Below are 20,840 nucleotides of genomic sequence, written 5' to 3' on the forward strand. Positions count from 1 at the left end.
TCCCACAATCTGGATTTGTCTTATTGTTTCCTCATGATTTCATTTAGGTTAAACATTTTTTGTAAGAATGCTATAAGTGAGATTGTGTATGTTTCAGTATTGCACATCAGGTTGTCCCTCTATTGGTGATGCTGGGTTCGATGCCTTGTTTAAGGTAGTGTCCCCTATATCTATCAAAGTGGGGTGATACCATTGAAGATGTTGGATTTCAGCCACCTTTTACACATCATTTTTATGACATCCACTGATGATCTTACCTAAATCAGTTACCACATTAGGAGTTCTTAAATGGTAATTTTCTTATCCCATCATTCCCCTACATGTATTAGCTGGCATTCATCTATAAAGAAGAGTTTTCTTTCCTCTACCCTTTTTGGGTAGTTATTTTCACTATGAATTTACAGTTTTGTTTTTTTAATTCAAAGTGTTATAATCTAATAACTCATACTTTTTGATGCTCAAATTGTTCCAGATTTGATGAGTGGGAGCCTCTTCAACCAGTTGTGTCCTTTTTTAAAAAAAAATTTTTTTTAAGGGAATTCCTTTATTTTTATTATTTATTTATTTTTGGCTGTGTTGGGTCTTTGTTTCTGTGCGAGGGCTTTCTGTAGTTGCGGCAAGCGGGGGCCACTCTTCATTGCAGTGCGCGGGCCTCTCACTATCGCGGCCTCTCTTGTTGCTGAGCACAGGCTCCAGACGCACAGGCTCAGTAGTTGTGGCTCATGGGCCTAGTTGCTCTGCGGCATGTGGGATCTTCCCAGACCAGGGCTCGAACCCGTGTCCCCTGCATTGGCAGGCAGGTTCTCAACCATTGTGCCACCAGGGAAGCCCCTTTTTTTTCCCTTTTATTGAGATACAATTCACAATATAAAATTCATCATTTTAAAATGTTCATTTCAGGGCTTCCCTGGCGGCGCAGTGGTTGAGGGTCCGCCTGCCTATGCAGGGGATGCGGGTTCGTGCCCCGGTCCGGGAGGATCTCGCATGCTGTGGAGCGGTTAGGCCCGTGGGCCGTGGCTGCTGGGCCTGCGCGTCCAGAGCCTGTGCTCCGGGACGGGAGGGGCCGCAGCGGTGAGGGGCCCGTGTACCACAAAAAAAAAAAAAAAAAAAAAAGTTCATTTCAGGGTTTTTTAGTATGTATATTCACTGTTGTGCACCCATTGCCACCATCAAATTCCAGAACATTTCCATCACCCCAAAAAGAAACTCCATACCTATTAGTCCCATTTCTTCCCTCCCACCATTCCTAGCAACCACAAATCTTTCTGTCTATGGATTTGCCTATTCTGGATATTTTACATAAGTGGAATCATACAATATGTGGCCTTTTTGTATCTGGCTTCTTTCATTTAGCATGTTTTCTAGGTTCATCCATGTTGTAGCATTGTGTCAGTGCTTCATTCCTTTTTGTAGCTGAATAATGTCCCACTGCATGGAAAACCATATTTAGTTTATCCATTCATCTGTTGATGTATATTTGGGTTATTTCCAATTGTTATTATGAATGAGGCTGCTGTGAACATTCATATATAAGTTTTTGTGTAAACATATGTTCTTTTGGCAGATACCTAGAAGTGGAAGTGCTGGGTCATATGATAATTCTATTTTAGCAGAAAATCACCAAACTTTTCCATAGCAACTGAACCATTTTATGTTCCTGCTAGCAGTGTATAATGTTCTTTCTCCATATCTTGGCCAACACTTGTTTTCTGGGAGTTTTTTGTTTGTTTAACTATAGTTATCCTAATGAGTGAAGTGGTACCTTAGTGACTAATGATGTTGAGCATCTTTTCATGTTGTTATTGGCTATTTACATAGCTTCTTAGGAGAGATGTCTATTCATATCCTTTGCCCACTTTAAAATTATTTGTCTTACTGCATAATTGTAAGAGTTCTTTATATATTCTGGATACTAGACTCTTACAGATATAGCTGTGTCCTTTTGACTCGCCCCCATCGTTCTTTGAACATTTCCGTACTTCCTGGCACAAAAAGATGTTCCAGGCCCACCTTGCATTTCCCCTGCCTCTGACCTGGAATCAGCCATTTTCCCACCGAGTCCTGGTTTCTTTTAGTGGGGATTGGTATTTAGAAACCAAGATCTGGACTGTAGGCATGCTTAGTGTTACTGGGTGCTGTTGCATCTAGGCCCTTTTGGTGGACATGCAATATGTACTTTTTCACTGAACATTGCCTAAAAGTTACTTTATATATCAGTTCAGTTTATTATTCTTGTTTATGGCTGCATAGTACTCGATTATGTGGATGTACCATAGTTTATTCAACCAGTCTCTTATAGATAGACATTTAAGACATTTCCAGTCTTTTGTTTTTACATAATGCTGCGATGAATAACCTTGTGCGTGTGTTGCTTTTATTTCCGGAGATGCACCTTCAGGGTAAATTCCTAGCCATGGGTCTTCCTTGTCAAAAGATAAATGTAGTTTGTTTTGTTTTGTTTTTTAATTTCGTGTGACTTCCTTTATTGCAATACTCCCTTTGTTGTTGTTGTTGTTTTTGGCTGCATTGGGTCTTCATTGCTGCACACGGGCTTCTCTAGTTGTGGTGAGCAGGGGCTACTCTTTGTTGTGGTGCGTGTTGTCTTATTGTGGTGGCTTCTCTTGTTGCAGAGCATGGGCTCTAGGTGCACAAGCTTCAGTAGTTGCAACACGTGGGCTCAGTAGTTGTGGCATGAGGGCCCTAGAGTGCGTGGGCTTCAGTAGTTGTGGCACACGGGCTCAGTAGTTGTGGCTCGCAGGCTCTAGAGCACAGGCTCAGTAGTTGTGGCGCATGGGCTTAGTTGCTCCACGGCATGTGAGATCTTCCCAAAGCAGGGATTGAACCCGTGTCCCCTGCGTTGGCAGGCGGATTCTTAACCACTGCACCACCAGGGAAGTCCTCCCTTTTTTTTGTTGTTTTAATTGGAGTATAGTTGATTTACAATGTTGTGTTACTTTCTGCTGTACAGCAAAGTGAATCATTTATACATATACATATATCCACTCTTTTTTAGATTATTTTCTCATATAGGCCATTATAAAATATTGAGTAGGAGTCCCTGTGCTATACAGTAGATCCTTATCTATTTTTTTTCCTTATCTATTTTATGTATAGTAATGTGTATATGTCAATCCCAATCTCCCAATTTATCCCTCCCCACCCCTCTTACACCCTGGTAACCATAAGTTTGTTTTCTGTGTCTTTGAGTCTGTTTGTAAATAAGTTCATTTGTATCATTTTTTAAGATCCCACATGTAAGCAATATCATGTATTTGTCTCTGTCTGGCTTACTTCACTTAGTATGATCATCTCTAGGTCCATCCATGTTGCTGCAGATGGCATTAATCTTTTTTATGACTGACTAGTATTCTATTGTTTATATATACCACATCTTCTTTATCCGTTTATCTGCCAATGGACATTTAGGTTGCTTCCACGTCTTGGCTATTGTAAATAGTGCTGCATGAATCTTTTCAAATTATGGTTTTCTCTGGGTATATGCCCAGGAGTGGGATTGCTGGGTCATATGGTAGTCCTATTTTTAGGAAACATCTATTTGTTAGATGTTTTCAAAATCCCTTCCATAAAGATCACATCATTCTGTACACCTATCAGCAGTTGTGGAAATTATTAACTTGTTATATTTTGCCTTAAAATTGAGTTTAGGAAATTTTGTGAATACTTACTTTAGGGATTACTTAATTTGATGATACTAGCAGTAACATTGTCATGGCAAATATTTATATTAGAGATTGCTATCTCATCTATTAGCAAGGAGGAGTCAGTGACTCCTCTAGATGTTGTATGTAAATTGATTTAATCTTTATAAAGACCCTGTGAGGCAAACTAAAGATGGATAGGCGAGGCAGCTACCAGGGTCAGAGCCAGAATTTGAAGCCAGTCAGCGGTGCTGTGCTCGTATTCATTGTACTCATTTTTAAAGCAAATGGGGGGAAATAAAAGCAATTGGAAGTGTTTTCATCTGTGGTCTTAAGCACACATGGTGCTCCTGTTCAACCTTTTCCCCTTTCTGTTGGGGATGAAGGAGACATTCTTGTTAGGCGGAAGAAAAATGGCAGAGAATGTACCCAAAGGGAAGGTGTACAATCACCTAGGCAAAGGGGGATGGGATTGCAGTCAGTTACTTTATTGAGAAAGGCAGGTTGGGATGCCTGCCACTCTGCTCCTTGGAAAGATCTCTGCCTCTTAAGGCATGAATGGCTTTGGGGGTCATCTGTGGTAAGGGCTCTTGGCCTGAGATGCAGACCTTCATCAGTACAAATACTCCTGAATATACAAGTAAGGAGGAGGGCATGGGCTCCAGTGGGTTCCAATCCTGGTGCTTTCTTTGACCTACGGAAGTCTCATTACTTTTGAATCAGGAAAGTACAGTTTAGACAGATGAGAAATTGATCAAGAAGTAGAACAAGAAAACAGTCAAAATTGGGGAACTTCACTTCTCTTAGGCCTCCTTTCTTTGTAAAGTGGGGATAAAATTTCTTTCCTGTCATTGTGAACATTAGAGGAGGTGCACGTGTGCCCGGCATATAGTAGGTCTTCAGTGTGATGGTTGACCCTGTAGGAAACTCTTCAGTTAATGTTGTTCCAGCAAGCCCATTTGTTTTTTTTTGTTTGTTTTAAATAAATTTATTTATCTATTATTTATTTTTGGCTGTGTTGGGTCTTTGTTGCGCCCAGGCTTTTTCTAGTTGCGGCGAGCGGGGGCTACTCTTCGTTGCGGTGCGCGGGCTTCTCACAGCAGTGGCCTCTTTTGCTGTGGAGCACGGCCTCCAGGCTTGCAGGCCTCAGTAGTTGTGGCTCACGGGTTCGAGAGCACTGGCTCAGCAGTTGTGGCACACGGGCTCAATTGCTCCGTGGCATGTGGGATCTTCCCAGACCAGGGTTCGAACCCATGTTCCCTGCATTGGCAGGCGGACTCTTAACCACTGGGCCACCAGGGAAGTCCCGGCAACCCCATTTGTACCCCTGTAGAATCTACCCTTTCCATTTATGGCATTTCACAGTTAGTGGTCTAAATATCATCTCATCGCTAAAGAAAATAGAGGTTAAAGGGATGGATATCCTCCTGTAACGGTTCACCTGGTGAAGTTCCCATGGGATCCCACGCCTGAGCCCTGGATTCCGGAGGCAAGGACAGTGCTTGTTACTTAGTACTGTATTCCTTACCCTGTAAAGGCCTGCAGATAGCCACGAGGATGCAGAGTGCTGTCTGGATGCTCCTTCGGACTTGGTTGATGAGGCGCAGATGGTGAGTTCTGACTAGGGGGAGATGGACATGACAGGCCTGTGGCAGTGTTGTTGGGAGCAAGAGGAAGAAGCCAGAGCTCCCACTTTGGGTGGACATTGCCCCCCACGGGTGCAGAGAGCCAGGCCGCAGTTGAGACAGCTCAGAAGCCTCTCCCTGGGCTCTGAGGGACTCAACAGCTTGGAGAGGAGACACTGCTGAGATGGCAGGGGTTTGAGAGGCTAGGAATGGGGCGTGGGGTGGTCACCAGATCACTGGGTGCCAGGGTTCTGTGTGGGAGGGTTGAGAGGTCATGATATCTTTTCCCCAGCCTTGGGCAGCATTTCAGACAAGAGGAGCCTAGCCTGCCAAGTGTTTCTGATCTTGTTAAGAAATTCCTATGTGGGTAAAGGTAAAAATTTTTTCCAGTAATGTGAACGTTTAACTTTGTGTTCCATCTTGATTGTTTTCATCAATCAACTCAAGATAGATCTCAAGAGTGATATGAGGTATTCATTCAATTGTATGATGTTTTCCTAGAACATATAATTGAACTTTTTTGTGTAGAACTGAGTTAACATTCCTAAGTGATCATCAGCCTCCACTGTCTTCCTCACCCTGCCTCCCGCAAACCCACCTCCCCCAGTCAGCTTCTTCATGGAACTATTTTAACGTTCTAGACAAACAAGATAGGAACTTCAGATTATAAGATCGTAAGTTTCATTTGGGGAAAAATTTAAAGATTTTAACTATGTCCCATTTTAAGGCAGTTATTTATTTTAAAGAGGGGGGTGCTTTTTTCATCTGTCAGCAGCCCATGGCGTGGTACATCTGTCCTTGATATTTAAAATATTTGGCGAATATTTTGAATTGGTGAATTCATTTGAATATGGTGAATTCATTTGAATATTGGTGAATCCATTTTGACCTACTCAACCATCTAACAAATGCTAGCCTGGAATTAGACTTTGGGAGTACATGGGAAACTAAACACTGTAATTGTTTAAACTATGTATACAGATGATATGTGCATGTTGAGGTATTTCAGAGGTTCCAATTAATGTTAGGTGGCTTCACACCCTGAAGACCCATCTGAGAGGATCTGTTCTCTCTTACAGCAGAGCTACAGGAGGTGAGCAAACTGCAAGGCTTTGCTTTGTAGTAAAGCAGCTGCGCCAGCACATCCCCTGGTTCTGGGCAGGCTCTGCCCCTCTCCAGCAGCCTTGCTCTTGACATTCCTCTTCGCATTTGTCGAAGCCTAAATCCAGGTTTCCCAAAGTGTGTTCTGGGCATATCATATAGGTGGTTAAGAAGGATTAGAAGACTCAAGTTTTAACTAAATGAAACAGGTTTTTGTTTTGATTTGTTTTATGAGTGACTGCGTAGGTGTGAGTCTTCAGAAAGGCTCAAGTGTGGGCTTTCCCAGCCGACTGTGACTGTGGACATCCTCTAGGTTCCACAGAATGCCCTTTGAGAACATCCACACACAGGGTTTCTAAGGCTTGGTCAAGGTCCATGTTTGACTCTTGGAATGTGGACTCTGGTGATCTTTGCATATAGCCTCTCAGTATCCTCTCTCCTGTCCCCACCTTCTCTTCCCTCTCGCTACCCCAGGGGAAATCAGCTTCAAATTGGTGGGTTTGCCATAACTAGGACAACCCCTAGGAGGTTTTGCCCCTGGGAGCAGGTTTCTTCAGTGACTCCCATGGGTGGCTTGGTCCTAGACACAAAGGAGGCCAGCAAACACCACCCTGCTGCTGGCTCTGGTTCCTTAAGGGAGGCATCACCAAACACAGCTTCAAACCAGCCAGTCTGCCCACACTTGGAACCAGAAGAGTTTCTGGCGTTGAGCTGAACTAGAACTGCTCTAACATAAAAGGGAAAGCCATTGCCCACAGTTCCAGCCCGGACGCCTGGGCTGACTCAGCTGAGAACCTCAAGTCTAGTGGACTTGGGTGACAAATAAGTAACTTAACCTCTGAATCCTAGCATCTTCATCTGGAAAGTGGTGAGGACAATCTCACCTACCTCACAGGGAGGCTGGATGCATTGAGATGGGTGCACGGCACAGTGCCTGGTGTGCAGACAGTCCTGAAACTGAACCAACCCGGAACTAATTGTGTGAGAGACAGACCTTAGTGTTTGAAAGGATCTTAGAAATCGCCACTTTCAAGATGGGGAAATAAGGCCAGGGAGGGAAATTACTTACGAAGGTTACACAGAAAGGAGCAGTTGGGACTGAGAATCCAAGTGTCATTGCTGCTCCTTCCCTGCCTTCTGCTACCTAATCTGCATACCCTTCCCCAGCCCGGGGAGTGCTAAACACCAGGTCTTAAATCTGAAGAAAGAAATTGCTAGTTTAGACTGTGAGCAAGAGCTATTTTAGGGCAGACAGGCTTTCAGCACACCATAAACTCCATCACCTGGGCAACTGCCTGATTTCTTAGACGAGGCAGCTCTCCACTGTCTGCATGCGTGGGCATCCGAATACGTGGTTGAGGTATGGGGCTTCCTGGGGCCTCCTCCCTGCCTCTCCTCAGCAACCACCGTCCTCTTCCAAGGAACTGTGGGCAGGAGTGGGTGACATTCAAGATGCTGGTGATAGGTGAACCAGGTGGGTCCTCCCCCTGCAGGGCTTGTAGTCTTCCGGGAGCAAGAGACAAGCCAACTGCTGTCCCTAACACCACAATCAGCTTCTCTGCACAAATTAAAAAAAGAGGTCTTTGTGCTAGCTCTTCCTCTTCCCCACCGATTTGGCCCTAAACCCTTTAGGTGGGCAGAACATGATAGGTTGGGGTGGGGTGGGGAGCTGTGGTGACCCAGAGCTGGTTTTTGGAAACTGAGCTGGGTGAAGAGAATCCCAGCTATGGGTAGGGATGAGGGAATGGCCTGGCATGGAGTGTTAACCCAAGCAGGGTAAAGAGGGCAGCTTCCTGTGCAGGGCAGGGGTTAGGAGGGGGGGCGGGGACACAGGGTGTCAGAGCCCAAGTCGGGTGAAGAGAGCAAACCCATAGAGGGCTGACCTGACTCAGGCTATCAGCCTGGGTGGGCTGAGGAAGGCATCCAGAGGGGATGTCAGAACCTGAGTTGGGTGAAGAGAGCCTCCACAAGAGAGGGTGGCCCAGTTTGGGGTCATGTGGTAGGAGAGCATCTGTGCAGGGATGGGGTGATGGTGGAGATGGAAAAGGGATTAATACAGAGGCATTGATCAAGCAAATTACTGTATGAAAGACAGTAGCCAGGTTTCTCACTGCCCTAGAAGGGAGTTACAAAGAATGGAAAGAGAGAAAACTGGAACGTTGAACTGGAGTTGGAGGTATCAGTGTGAACTCATGATTTTCAGTACACACAAAGAGAGAAAAAATATGTAGATGTAAATATGTGTATAAGTGTGTGTTTATATACATATATTCCCTAGCTGTTTGCACTGAGAGCTCAGGCCTAGGAGCAGCAACGGCCCATTGAACACACCTCATGTCTAGACTCAGTTTCTAGGTACCACCCTCCAATAAAATAAATCGGGGCTCCTTGGAGAAATGGCTGATTCCAGGGCTGGGCCAGGGACAGTATAAGTAAGCTTGGAATGTCTGTTAGAAAGTAAGAAAGGGCTCAAAGAACAATGGAAACGTCAAAAAAAAACACAGCAGCCCAGTGGCCAGATTTGAGGAACAATTTGAGCATTAAAAAAAAAAAAAAAGATTGTAATGGATTACAGCCCATTAAAAGAAAAGAAAGTCGTGAGTCTATATTGATATAATGAAATAAATTGAAAGTTTAATGAGAAACAGCATTCCCCACCTCATCAAAATTTCAGTTGATGTGATTTCTTTGATGGGTTATAATCCATTACAGTCAATACTTATTTGATTGCTCACTTTGTCCCAGGTTTGTTCATCACAAGGGGGAAAAAAGAGTAATGGAGAAGCCTGGGAGACACAAGCCTAATCCCCAAAAGTGAATGCCATTAGCAATAGGACAAACAGAAATCTTGTGCCTCCTGATAGGCTGTACTGAGAAGAATACAACATCACGTGTAGGTTATTTCTGCCAAAAGTGTATAATCGGAGTCTAATGGTGAGGAAACATCAGACAAGTCAAACTGAGGGACGTTCTGCAAGATAATTGGCTGTAATCTTCCAAAGTGTGAAGGTTGTGAAAGTCAAGGTGAGTGTGAGGACCTCTTCCAATCTGAAGGAGACTAAAGAAGCATGACGACTAAAGGTAACATGTGATTCTCAATGGGATCATTTTCTTACAAAGACAGGGACATTTGGCAAAACTTGAATGGGATCCAATGGTTAGATGGTAGTAATGCAACATGAATAACTTCTGGGTTTTGATGGTCGTATTCTGGTAAAGGAGGAGAACATCCTCCTTTAGGAGGATAGGACAGAAGCATAAATACTAAAGTATTTGGGGTGATGCAGTATTAGGTTGGCAACTTACTCTCAAATAGTTTAGAGGGAAAAAGTTCTTCGTTCTGCACTTACAACTATTTTTTTGAGACTGTTTCCAAATAAATACATTTAATTAAAACAAACCAACCATCTTCAAGTCTACCCATGCCTATGAACTGAAGAGCCAGGTGGTGTGACATTCAGGCCACTCACAGTAACTCCTAAAACCTTTCTACTGTCATGACTTCCTTGTGTTTTTCTCAGCTCGTATTTCATTCTTGCTCCCCTAGTCTCCTGGCTTCCCAGACTTGATCCTTGGTGTGTCCTACCATCATGCTTTCCTGCCCACTCTGATCACTTACCTAAGTGCTGTCAGTTTTTTGACGCTTAGCTCAGGTGCCCATTGATCCAGGGGGCCTCCATGCCTGCTCCAAGAACCAGGTTGCTGAACTCCTGGGGCTTTTCTGGCTGTCCCAGGCTTTCCCTGAATAGGTCTGGGGACCCCCTAGGCATCCACAGATACACTCTTGGGGGCTCTGAGACTTTTCTTCTTTATTTTTTAAAATTTTATTTATTTTTGACTGTGTTGGGTCTTTGTTTCTGTGTGAGGGTTTTCTCTAGTTGCGGCGAGCGGGGGCCACTCTTCATCGCGGTGCATGGGCCTCTCACTGTCGCGGCCTCTCTTGCGGAGCACAAGCTCCAGACGCGCAGGCTCAGTAGTTGTGGCTCACAGGCCTAGTTGCTCCGCGGCATGTGGGATCTTCCCAGACCAGGGCTCGAACCTGTGTCCCCTGCATTGGCAGGCAGATTCTCAACCACTGCACCACCAGGGAAGCCCGACTTTTCTTCTTTTAAAGGGCTCTGTAGGACTTCCCTGGTGGCGCAGTGGTTAAGAATCCATCTGCCAATGCAGGGGAAATGGGTTTGAGCCCTGATCTGGGAAGATCCCACATGCCACAGAGCAGCTAAGCCCACGCGCCACAACTACTGAGCCTGCGATCTAGAGCCCGCGAGCCACAACTACTGAAGCCTGCATGCTAACTACTGAAGCCCGCACACCTAGAGCCCATGCTGTGCAACAAGAGAAGCCACCGCAGTGAGAAGCCCGCACACCACAACAAAGAGGAGCCCCCGCTCGCCGCAACTAGGGAAAGCCCGCACACAGCAACGAAGACCCAACACAGCCAAAAATAAATAAATTTTAAAATAAAAATAAAGGGCTCTGTACATTTTTCAAGACAACAATCTCTACCACCCATTTGATACAGTGGAGATAAGACTGAATTATTCATCTGCACTTTACTTTCACCCAAATGCAATCATGTCAGCACCTTGCTTCTTAAAGGCCATAGCGCAGCCCGATGGCTTCCCTGGCTGCAGGGGCCTTCAGAATCTGTCCCTGCCCCTGCCTTCACATGCCTTCTAACCCCTTTCTGCCTGAGCAAGAACACAGACTGCTCACCTCTTTCTGAACCCCTCAAGCCTTTCCATCAAGGCCTTTGCTTAGGCTGGGTCCTTTTTCCAGAATGCTTTGCCCTGCCTTGCTTGTTGAGAATAATGGCAACAATAATGAGTAAACATTTGCTGAGTGTCTACTTTGTCTCAGACACAATTCTAAACCCTTTACAATTTACAGATGGGGAAACTGAGGCCCACAGATGTTCACAACTTGTCTGAGGTCATACAGCCGGTGAATACAATCCTGTGTTACACAAATGCTTTCTTGCATGTCTACCCCGTGTCTGGCCCTGAGCCAGGCCCAGAGGGTACAACAGAGATAAATGAGGCCTTTGCCCTCTCAGAGCTCATGGTCTGAGACTGATGGGTAAACAGTGAGTCATAACAGAGTGTAATAAACACTTTGATACAAGGGGCCATGGAAGCCAGGGCAGGAATACCTGACCCAGCCTGGGAACTCAGGAAGGTGTTCCTGATATGCAGGAGTTAGCCATCCACACTGGGCTGTTTTGAGGATTAAATGAGTTAATATGTGAAAACCAAGTAGATCAGGTTCTGGCATGTAGGAAGCATGATAAAAGTACCGCTGCCTCCTTTGCCTCCTCTTCCCTCCTCCTCCTCCCCTTGGCCTTATAAAGGAATGGATGTTTTTATTGTGGGAGGGGGAACAGCAGGTAAGAGTATGGGTTACGTTCTGGCCTAATGGAATTCAGGACGCCCAAGGGTGACATCTAGGGGGAGAAAGGTCATGGGAAAGGGGATGAAGGTAGCACCCTGAGGAACACTGAACTCTAGGGGCTAAGCCCATAAAAATGACTGAAAAGAGCAACCAGAGAGGTGGGAGGAAAATCTGGAGTGTCTGGGGCCATCTATGCCATGCAAGGAGACTGTCACAAGAAGGCAGAAGCAGTTGGCAGGATCACATGCTGTTGGGTGAACTCCTACTTAGCCTTCAAGACCCAGTTTAGCTCCTTGAAGCTCTCCCTGGCCTCTCCCACCCTGGGCAATTATACTGGCCTTGTAGTCCTGTAAATATTGTAGCAGCAGATTTCTGTTCCCCACCTGAGGCCTAAGCGTCAGACTGTTGGGGGAGGTCCTGAAAATCTACCCCTTGAGTGAGTCCTATGCACATTAAAGTTTGCAGATGCCAGTATTCTAGAGAGAAAAAACCCAGGGTAGGATTCTCATTGGCTCAGCTTGGGTCCCATGCCCACCCTGAGCCAGTCTAGGGTGGAAAAGAACCATGACTGGTCATTCTTGGGTCAGGTGCCGACTCTTCTTAGGTGGGCATCACTTGGGAGGAGGAAGGCAGGTGTTGGTGTAGAAGAGGAGCAGCCCCAGAACAAGGAGGGCTGCTGTTATTAAAAGCAGCAGATGGTGCTAGGCAGAGAGAAGCAAGCATGTCTGCTACAGTTCCACAGTTCTTTTCAGAGAGCCTTGAGGCCCCACAATGTGGCTCGGTGCCTGGCACAGGGGGGTGGGCCATCAGCAAATGTTTGGTGTATGTACGTTGCCTCCTGGCTACCTGGGCAGCTCCCGGAGGCTCACAGGCTAGTTTAGCCAGCCCAGGCCGGCAGGGCCACGGGTATCGGAGGTAAGTGTAGGCAGTGTCCACATTCCCTTGTAGCCACAGTTTCTGCCTTCTTCCCCAGAAAACCATTCCCCATCCCCTGCCCTGGGAAGAAAAAGCAGAGCAGGGCAGCCAGGGAGAAGCCAGGCAGCTGCTGAGCAGGCGAATCTTCCCCTGAATCAAGTGCCGGCAGGGTTTGGAGGCAGCGGGAACAACAAACTGGGGTCCCACGGAGGGTGGGATTCTACCGGAGGCCCCGGTAAGGGGCGCAGATGGTTTGGCCCGGCGTTGTCCTTGGTCATAGGAACCGAAGGAATGTCAAACTGGAAAATCCCGGCGAGCACTATTTTTAGAGACGACTTGGAGAGCATTTTTCCAGCTGAAGGGACGAGTTCTTTCAGAAGCAGCAGTTAACTCTAACCCCTGAACCGCTCCCGCCTGGAATCTGCCCAGGCCCGGCCCCTCCCTCCAGGCTCGTGGGAACACTGCGGGAGGAGGAGAGGGACATTTGGTCCTTTCAAACACAAAAAGAGGTTGTTTGTTTTTCACATCTTTGACTACAATCCTCAGACATTAGGAGTTTATACCAGTACCTTTCTTTAAAAGGCCCTTTAAAGGTAGAGATTCATTTCAGACCAAGCTGTTAGTCTTGAAACATTAAACATGATTTTCTTGGATGTTTGGTTCATGCTTAACATTGATAGTTGTTCGTGATAAACTCAGTCTTCCCACTGCATGCTTTATGCTTGCGATGTTCTCCTTAACTACCGCTGTCTGTATTTTTCTGTTTGAAGTAGGAGTCTCTAGGGACCTCCTAATTACTGACCTTATTAAAAGTAGTAGGTGAGCACTATTGCTTAATTGAAGTTACAGGAAAAGCAGCCCTACCCCCAACACTAAGGGTTGCCCTGGGGAGGGGCCTCAGTAAGAAACAAAGTGAAACTGGAACCTCTTCCCTCCTCAACGTTATCAGGCACTGCCTCCAGGGACAGAACACGCAGGGACCCCAGTTTGGGAAGGTGTTTTGCTCCCAGCCCTTCATGGAATTCAGATTCTAAAGTCCTTGTAGGACCAATGTTTTATGGAATCAGTGTGCTTGGGGAGGAGGGCTAGAGTGGGTTGGAGGTGGTTGCCTTTCGGCTAAATGAGAGGCTGAGAGACTTGGGAAGAGGCCAGGCCCGATGTAGGTGAAGCAGCATATACTGGGGCTTAGCGTGTATCTAAGGATGCTATACTCTGAGCAGTTTTTTTTTCAGGATGAGTTCAGGGACTGAGATAAGAATCAGCATTACGGTTGCTGGCAGAGCCTATCCACTGGCAACAATTAACAAAGTAGCATCTGGTTTCTTCATCAGTCTCTTCTGAGTCTGGTTTCCTTGAGTCAGCCCTGGATATGTGGACCAGACCCTGGAGCCAGGGACCTGAGGGCGACCCACTTCTCTGTCATTTATCACCCTCATTTTGTCTTCAGCACTTGTAGACACCTGGAGGCACAGCTATAGCCACAGACTCATGCTGTATTACGACTGAACACTTGAAGAAGGCACAATACCAAGTTTTATCTGCTCTTAATATGTGGGATTCCCAATAACACCCGTTGGAAGTCTGTGAACTTCTGTTAAAAACTAGAAGGAAAAATTTCGAGTCTTTCCCCGGAACTAAAAATAAACGTAGGCTAGTGTCCAGGAACAGGGAACAGTTAACAAGTACTGGAGAGGAGCCTCCTATCTTGCTTCCGCTCAATCTACTTCCTTCGATGAAGCCAAAGAGAGCATTCTAAAAAGAGGCCTCACTGGGCCACTCTCCTGCTTAACACGCTTCAGTCCAGAATCTACCCTCTCACATGGTCCCTGAGGCCCTGCAGGGACACCCAAGGCCACCTTTCACCCTTGAATTCTGCACTTGAGCCTCTTCACTGTACTTTGCTTTCTTATCTCTTGGCCTTTGCACATGTTGTTCCCTCTTCCGGGAATGCTCTTCTACCAACCCCTTACCATCTCTTTGCCTTGCTAACTGCTCTTCGTATTTCAGACCTCAGCTGAAATTCTGACCCACAGACTCAATGAAATCCTTCCTGGAAATTCCCATACCACCATGAACAATACTCAGCACATGCTCTATTGTATATTTACTGGTTTCAATGCTTGGTCTCCATGTCTGTGCTGGCAGGGACTATATCTGACTCTCAAGTTCCTTTTTAAAAAAAATCATTTTAAATTTAGCTTTTATTAAAATTATATGAGCACATAGTTGAGAGAATCAAATAGTTCTACAAGGCCTATAACCCCCATTACATATCCTGCTCCCCAGAATTGACATTTTTTAACTTTTAACCAATTATTTTTATATTTACATATACATATATATATATATATTTTTTTGGCCTCACCACGTGGCACGTGGGATCTTAGTTCCTCGACCAGGGATCAAACCCGTGCCCCCTGAAGTGGAAACGCAGAGTCTTAACCACTGAACCGCCAGGGAAGTCCCTTTACCTTTATATATTTAATTAACATGCATATACTGCTTCCTGTTGAGTTCTCAGTTTTAAGCATCTACTGATCTCCCATGATGGATGATGAGTATCTAGGTCTCTTGCCCACCTTCCCCTTCTCCCTATCACACATGCACACATCCTGTCCCTCTATCCTCTCCTCCTAATAGGGTCAGGTACTTTTGGTTAGATCCGCACTCATTGTTTACATTGTTATAATTATGCAAATGTTATTCACATGTAATTTAGCATACATCTTTTCTATGTATCAGTTTATTTCCTGCAGTTCATCTATGAATATTTGCTTAATTTTCTATGCATTTATCACTAATTTATCTCAAAACTTTCCAGAAACTATGAATCTTTCTTTTCTGTGTATTTAAACACATTTTTTTTTTTTTTTTTTTTTTGCGGCATGTGGGCCTCTCACTGCTGTGGCCTCTACCGTTGCCTCTCCCGTTGCGGAGCACAGACTCCGGACGCGCAGGCTCAGCGGCCATGGCTCATGGGACCAGCCACTCCGCGGAATGTGGGATCTTCCTGGACCGGGGCACGAACCCGTGTCCCCTGCATCGGCAGGCGGACTCTCAACCACTGCACCACCAGGGAAGCCCTAAACACGTTCTTAATTTCATCTTGAAGACATCTCTCGAAGCTCTGGCTGCTCCAATCTGGGCTGCTTAACCCCCAGCCCTGCTGCACAGGGGCCTCTCTCCCCTTCACCATAGGACCCTTATCATCTCTCTCTCTCACCCTTTCCTGGCTCCCATGTCCTCTGCTTCCTTGGTTTAAATCCTTGTTCTGGTGGTGTCCTCCTCCAGCAGGCTCCTAAGAAGAGACAGAGGGAGTCTTTGCATGTCCAAAAGAGTCCTTCATCAATCCTCATACCCGATTGATACTCCAGCTGGAACCAGACTTCTAAGTGGGGATCATTTTTCCTCAGGATGTGGAATGGTTTACTCCATTCCCAAAGCTGCTGTGGAAAAGTCTGTTGCCTTTCTGATTCCTGATCCTTTATAACGAAACATGCTCTGTTCTTCTCTGGAACCTTGAGGATCTTCTCTTTGCCCCCAGTTGTCTGGTGTACCTGGTGCTGATTCATGTTCATTCATTGTGCTGGGCACTGGTGAATCTTTTAAATCCAAAACTCATGTCCTTTGGTTCTGGAAAGTGTTACTGAATTTTTTTTTAATTATTATTTTTTGTTTTCTTCCCTCTATATTCTCTGTTCTAACTTTATTAGAGTCTTATTATTCTATTATTCTCTTGGACTATACCTCTAATATTCTTATCTTTTCTCTCATTTTCCATCTCTTTGTCTTTTGGTTCTATTTCCTGTGAGATTCTCTTTAACTCTTATATTGAATTAAAAACCTTTTTGCAGGGCTTCCCTGGTGGTGCAGTGGTAGAGAGTTCGCCTGCCGCTGCAGGGGACACGGGTTTGTGCCCCAGTCTGGGAAGATCCCGCATGCCACAGAGCATCTGGGCCCGTGAGCAATGGCCGCTGGGCCTGCGCGTCTGGAGCCTGTGCTCTGCAACAGGAGAGGCCACAACAGTGAGAGGCCCACGTACTGCAAAAAAAAAAAAAATTTTGTTTTCATTTTATTTAGTATCCAAGGACACACACACATAAATATATATAATCTTTAGTATGGTACTCCTGCCCTCAACTGTGCCTAGTGATCCCTAGCTAAGGGACCCTCTGTTTTACCTTCTCCAGAGAAAAAAGATTCCAGTCTTGGGGGATGGTCATGGGTGGGGATCCAGGGATGCATTTGCTGCTTTTTTTTTTTTTAATTTAATTAATTAATTGTTGTCTGCCTTGGGTCTTCGTTGCTGCGCGTGGGCTTTCTCTAGTTGCAGTGAGCGGGGGCTACTCTTGTTGCAGTGTGCAGGCTTCTCATTGCGGTGGCTTCTCTTGTGTGGCTCGTGGGCTCTAGAGTGCAGGCTCAATATTTGTGGCTCACAGGCTTAGTTGCTCCGTGGCATGTGGGATCTTCCCAGACCAGGGCTCGAACCTGTTGCGTGCATTGGCAGGCGGATTCTTAACCACTGCACCACCAGGGAAGCCCTCCCCATTTGCTTCTTAAAAAGACTTTCATTTGGTCTTTTTTTTTTTTTAATTCCTGCTTTCACCCCCCCACTTCTAGATGTGCTTGGTGCTGCCCATTCCTGAGCCTTTTTTCCTGTGATATGACCTAGGTTGCATTTCAGCCTTCCCCTGTGCCAACTTAGGGTTTAGCTTTCTTGGATCTGCTAAGTTAGTTACCACTTGCCCATTTGCTTTTCTGCTTCCAACATTTTGTTGCCATTGTCTCCTTTCCCATTCTTTGTCCCTGTGGTTTTATGCCCTTAAAAAATGCCCCTGTAACTGTCATTTCACTGGGATTTGGGGAGAAAGCAGAGGCCAGAGTCTGCATCCAACCATTCAACTTGTTATCTTTCATTGGCAACCTCCAGGTCCTAGCATATTCTTTAGCATATAAGTGCCCAATAAATATTTGTGGGCTGAATGGAGTGTTAGAGTCATTGTCGTTCCCATCTTTGGTAACCAAAAGGTGAGAGCCCTTTAAACTGAGATCTCCTGAGTTATGACATTTACTGCTTCTCACTTCCTAAGTTCACAAGCCCATCTGAATTATATACTAGGCAACACTGTGTAGTGAAAAAATTTGGAAGTGAGTGGGCTCTGCTCACCAATTGTGTGGCCTGGGACTACCAGTCTGAAACCTTAGTCTGGTCTTCTGTAAAATGGGAATAACACTTTCAAGTGCCTTCCTCAGTGTCTAAAGCATGGTAAGCTCTAGATATTTGTGGTGTGGGAGGGTTCAATACCAAAGGGACAATTCTTAGAAAGTCGGTGTTTTACTTAAGCTTAAAATTATCCTTCACACTTGAATTGCAAATTGGTCCCTAATTAATGCCCTTCAGTGCAAAAATCTGTGTTTAACCTGCCTTGGTGATTAGGCAGAGATTGCAAAACCTTTTCAGCTAAGAGAGGAAACTAATGTTAGTCACCGAGGGTCTCCTGTGGGCTAGCTCTCATTCTCGGTCAGACCGGTGAATCCAGAGCGTACACTGGGAGTTATTCACAAATACTGCCGCGTGTCTGTCTTACAGACCCAGTACTAAGCTACCTCACTCACCCCGACTTCTCACCCCTGTCCCGTTCAGTCCCTGACTTAGGTACTGGTTTGTTGCCCAGTGTGGGAGCCCAGACACTTAGCCCCCTCTTGTCAAACAGTCCAAGTCAGGCCCACCCTGGGCCCCGTACTGTTCCCAGCACGGGGGTCGCACAGCACACCTTGGTCTTCACCGATAAGTCCCCTGGCCTACCTGAAGAAGACCCCACTTCCTCCAGGGAAGAAACGGAGGCAGCGCTCTGGGAAAGCAACTCCGTGCCCCCTAGGTCTACCTCGACCCTCCGTCAACCCCCATTTTCCCTGCTCCCCACTACCCCTCTTTCCCCGACCTCCGCCCTCCCACGCTGTGATCGCCTGGCGCGCAGCCGCGGCCCCGACCCCCGCTTGTACTCAGGTGAGGGCGGAGCCAGAGGCCCTGGCGCCCCGCCCCGCCCCGCCCTCCCGAGGCCCCGCAGCGCGGGCAGCCACCTCCACCCGCGGGAGACTCGGAGCGCCGCCGAGCGGTCGGCGGGCGGGCACTCGCTCCGCCCCCTCCCGGCTGGCCGCGCCGGCTCCCGCCTCCTTCCCTCTCCGCCAGCTCCCGCCTCCCTCCCTTTCCGCTGCCGAGGCGGCGGGAGCCGAGCCCGAGCGGACCGAGCCGCTGCCGCAGCCGGGCGGCGGGCGCAGAGGCGGCGGCGGCGGCGGTGCGGGAAGTTAGTCGGCGGCGGCGGCGGCGGCGGCGGCGGCGATGCGGCGGCCCCGCTGAGCCCGCTAGCTCCGGGCGCCTGAGGCCAGCCGCGCAAGGCGGCCCGGGCCGGGCGGCAGCATGCGGAGCGGCGAGGAGCTGGACGGCTTCGAGGGCGAGGCCTCGAGCACCTCCATGATCTCGGGCGCCAGCAGTCCGTACCAGCCCACCACCGAGCCGGTGAGCCAGCGCCGCGGGCTGGCTGGCCTGCGCTGCGACCCGGACTACCTGCGCGGCGCGTTTGGCTGCCTCAAGGTCGCCCAAGTGGTAGGTGCCGGGCGGGGCCCCAGGTGCCGGCGGGCGGCCTAGCCGCGCGCCTTCCCTCACTGCTCCCGCTTCAGGGGGCGCAGGCCCGGCCGGCCTCCACCGCGCACTCGCTTCCCATGGCCCCAGTCCTTGCGCTCCCTCTCCTTCGCTGGGTCCCCGTGCCGCCCTCCCGCCTCCCCTGGGGACCCTGCCGCCTCAGGTGTGCGCCTTCTACCTGAACACCTGCCCCCGGGCCTTCCTGTCCACTCCAGCCTTCGCTGTCGCGAGCCTCTTTCACTGTTGGGTTTGGTGGTGCGCGAAACCCGGCCGGGGTCATGCTGTCCCCTGGGTACTGCTGGTCATAGCAACTTGTGTTAGGTGTTCGGGGCCCGCACATCCTCCACTCCTCCGGATGGTCCTCGTTTGTCTCGGCTTCCACCACTGGGGACTGTGGCTCGGTTTCTTCCCCGGCGCCCAGCAGAGTGCTGGGCATATGGTAGACGCTCAAATAAATGTTGAATGGAGGCATGTAGTCTAGATGCATTGGGGGAGCCCAGATCTGCCCAGAGTCTCCAGTTTATGCTGCAGAGGTTTTGTTTGTTTTTTGTTATTTATTTATTTATGGCTGCATTGGGTCTTCGTTGCTGCACGGGGGCTTTCTCTAGTTGCAGCGAGTGGGAGCTACTCTTTGTTGCCTTTCACGGGCTTCTCATTGCGGTGGCTTCTCTTGTTGCGGAGCACGGGCTCCAGGCACTCGGGCTTCAGTAGTTGTGGCACGCGGGCTCGATAGTTGTGGCTCCCGGGCTCTAGAGTGCAGGCTCAGTAGTTGTGGTGCACGGGCTTAGTTGCTCTACGGCATGTGGGATCTTACTGGACCAGGGCTTGAACCAGTGTCCCCTGCATTGGCAGGCGGATTCTTAACCACTGGCCACCAGGGAAGTCCCTGCTGCAGAGGTTTTGATTCTTTCTAATTAGCCCAGAAGGTAGAACTGGCATCCCTGAATCCTCCGCCCCAGCACGGTGGCTGGCATTGCCCAGTTGGTACCCAGAGTTAAATCACTATGGGAGGGCAGCCAGTTTTGGAGGTAACAGAAACAGAGAACTTTCTTTTGGGCTTGTCTATGGTAGAGCTCATTTCTTAGAATTCTTATTTTTAGCTTTCAGGGTGTTCAGGGCAGGGGCCTGTCCCCTCTGCCCCTCTTTTGTGGTTTTCTAACAGGCCTCTTTGGTTTGTTACTTAGCTCTGCTGTGGATAGAGCACACTCCAGTTCGGAAAAAACTGTCCCTATATCCCCTGACACAGGTAGGCCTTTCTCTGAGGCCTGGCAGTGACTTCTCATCTAGAGAAGCCATTTGCACAGAGGTGCAATGTATGTGCATTTTGTTTCTTCCAAGCATTGGTCTTCTTGTGCTTACTTGAGTACATAGATAAAGGTTCCTTGGGAATCATTTAATGTGTGGATATCCTTTAAATAAAGGTCTCAGTGTTTGTAAATTGCAGAATCATAGACTGTTTTCGCTCTCTCGCTCTCTCGCTCTCTCGCTCTCTCGCTCTCTCGCTCT

General features: G+C 47.6%; 1 protein-coding gene across 4 annotated transcripts in view; it reads left to right on the forward strand.

Moving 5' to 3' along the window:
- The first annotated feature begins 18,933 nt into the window (after positions 1 to 18,933).
- CMTM4 (CKLF like MARVEL transmembrane domain containing 4) overlaps positions 18,934 to 20,840 on the forward strand; it is a 111,658-nt gene continuing 109,751 nt past the window's right edge. For 3 of the 4 annotated variants that reach the window (XR_003790980.1, XR_003790981.1, XM_029204087.1), the window contains exon 1: positions 18,934 to 19,298. Coding sequence is in view for 2 of the 4 variants with exons in the window: in XM_029204087.1 (XP_029059920.1) it covers positions 19,113 to 19,298 (186 nt within the window). In the remaining 2 variants the exon portion in view is untranslated. The remainder of the gene's footprint in view (positions 19,299 to 20,840) is intronic. The other variant, XM_029204088.1, reaches the window with a different exon arrangement.

The sequence above is a fragment of the Monodon monoceros genome, unplaced genomic scaffold (genome assembly GCF_005190385.1).
Source record: "Monodon monoceros isolate NGI ecotype Baffin Bay Population unplaced genomic scaffold, NGI_Narwhal_1 Super_Scaffold_10, whole genome shotgun sequence".
Taxonomy (NCBI): domain Eukaryota; kingdom Metazoa; phylum Chordata; class Mammalia; order Artiodactyla; family Monodontidae; genus Monodon; species Monodon monoceros.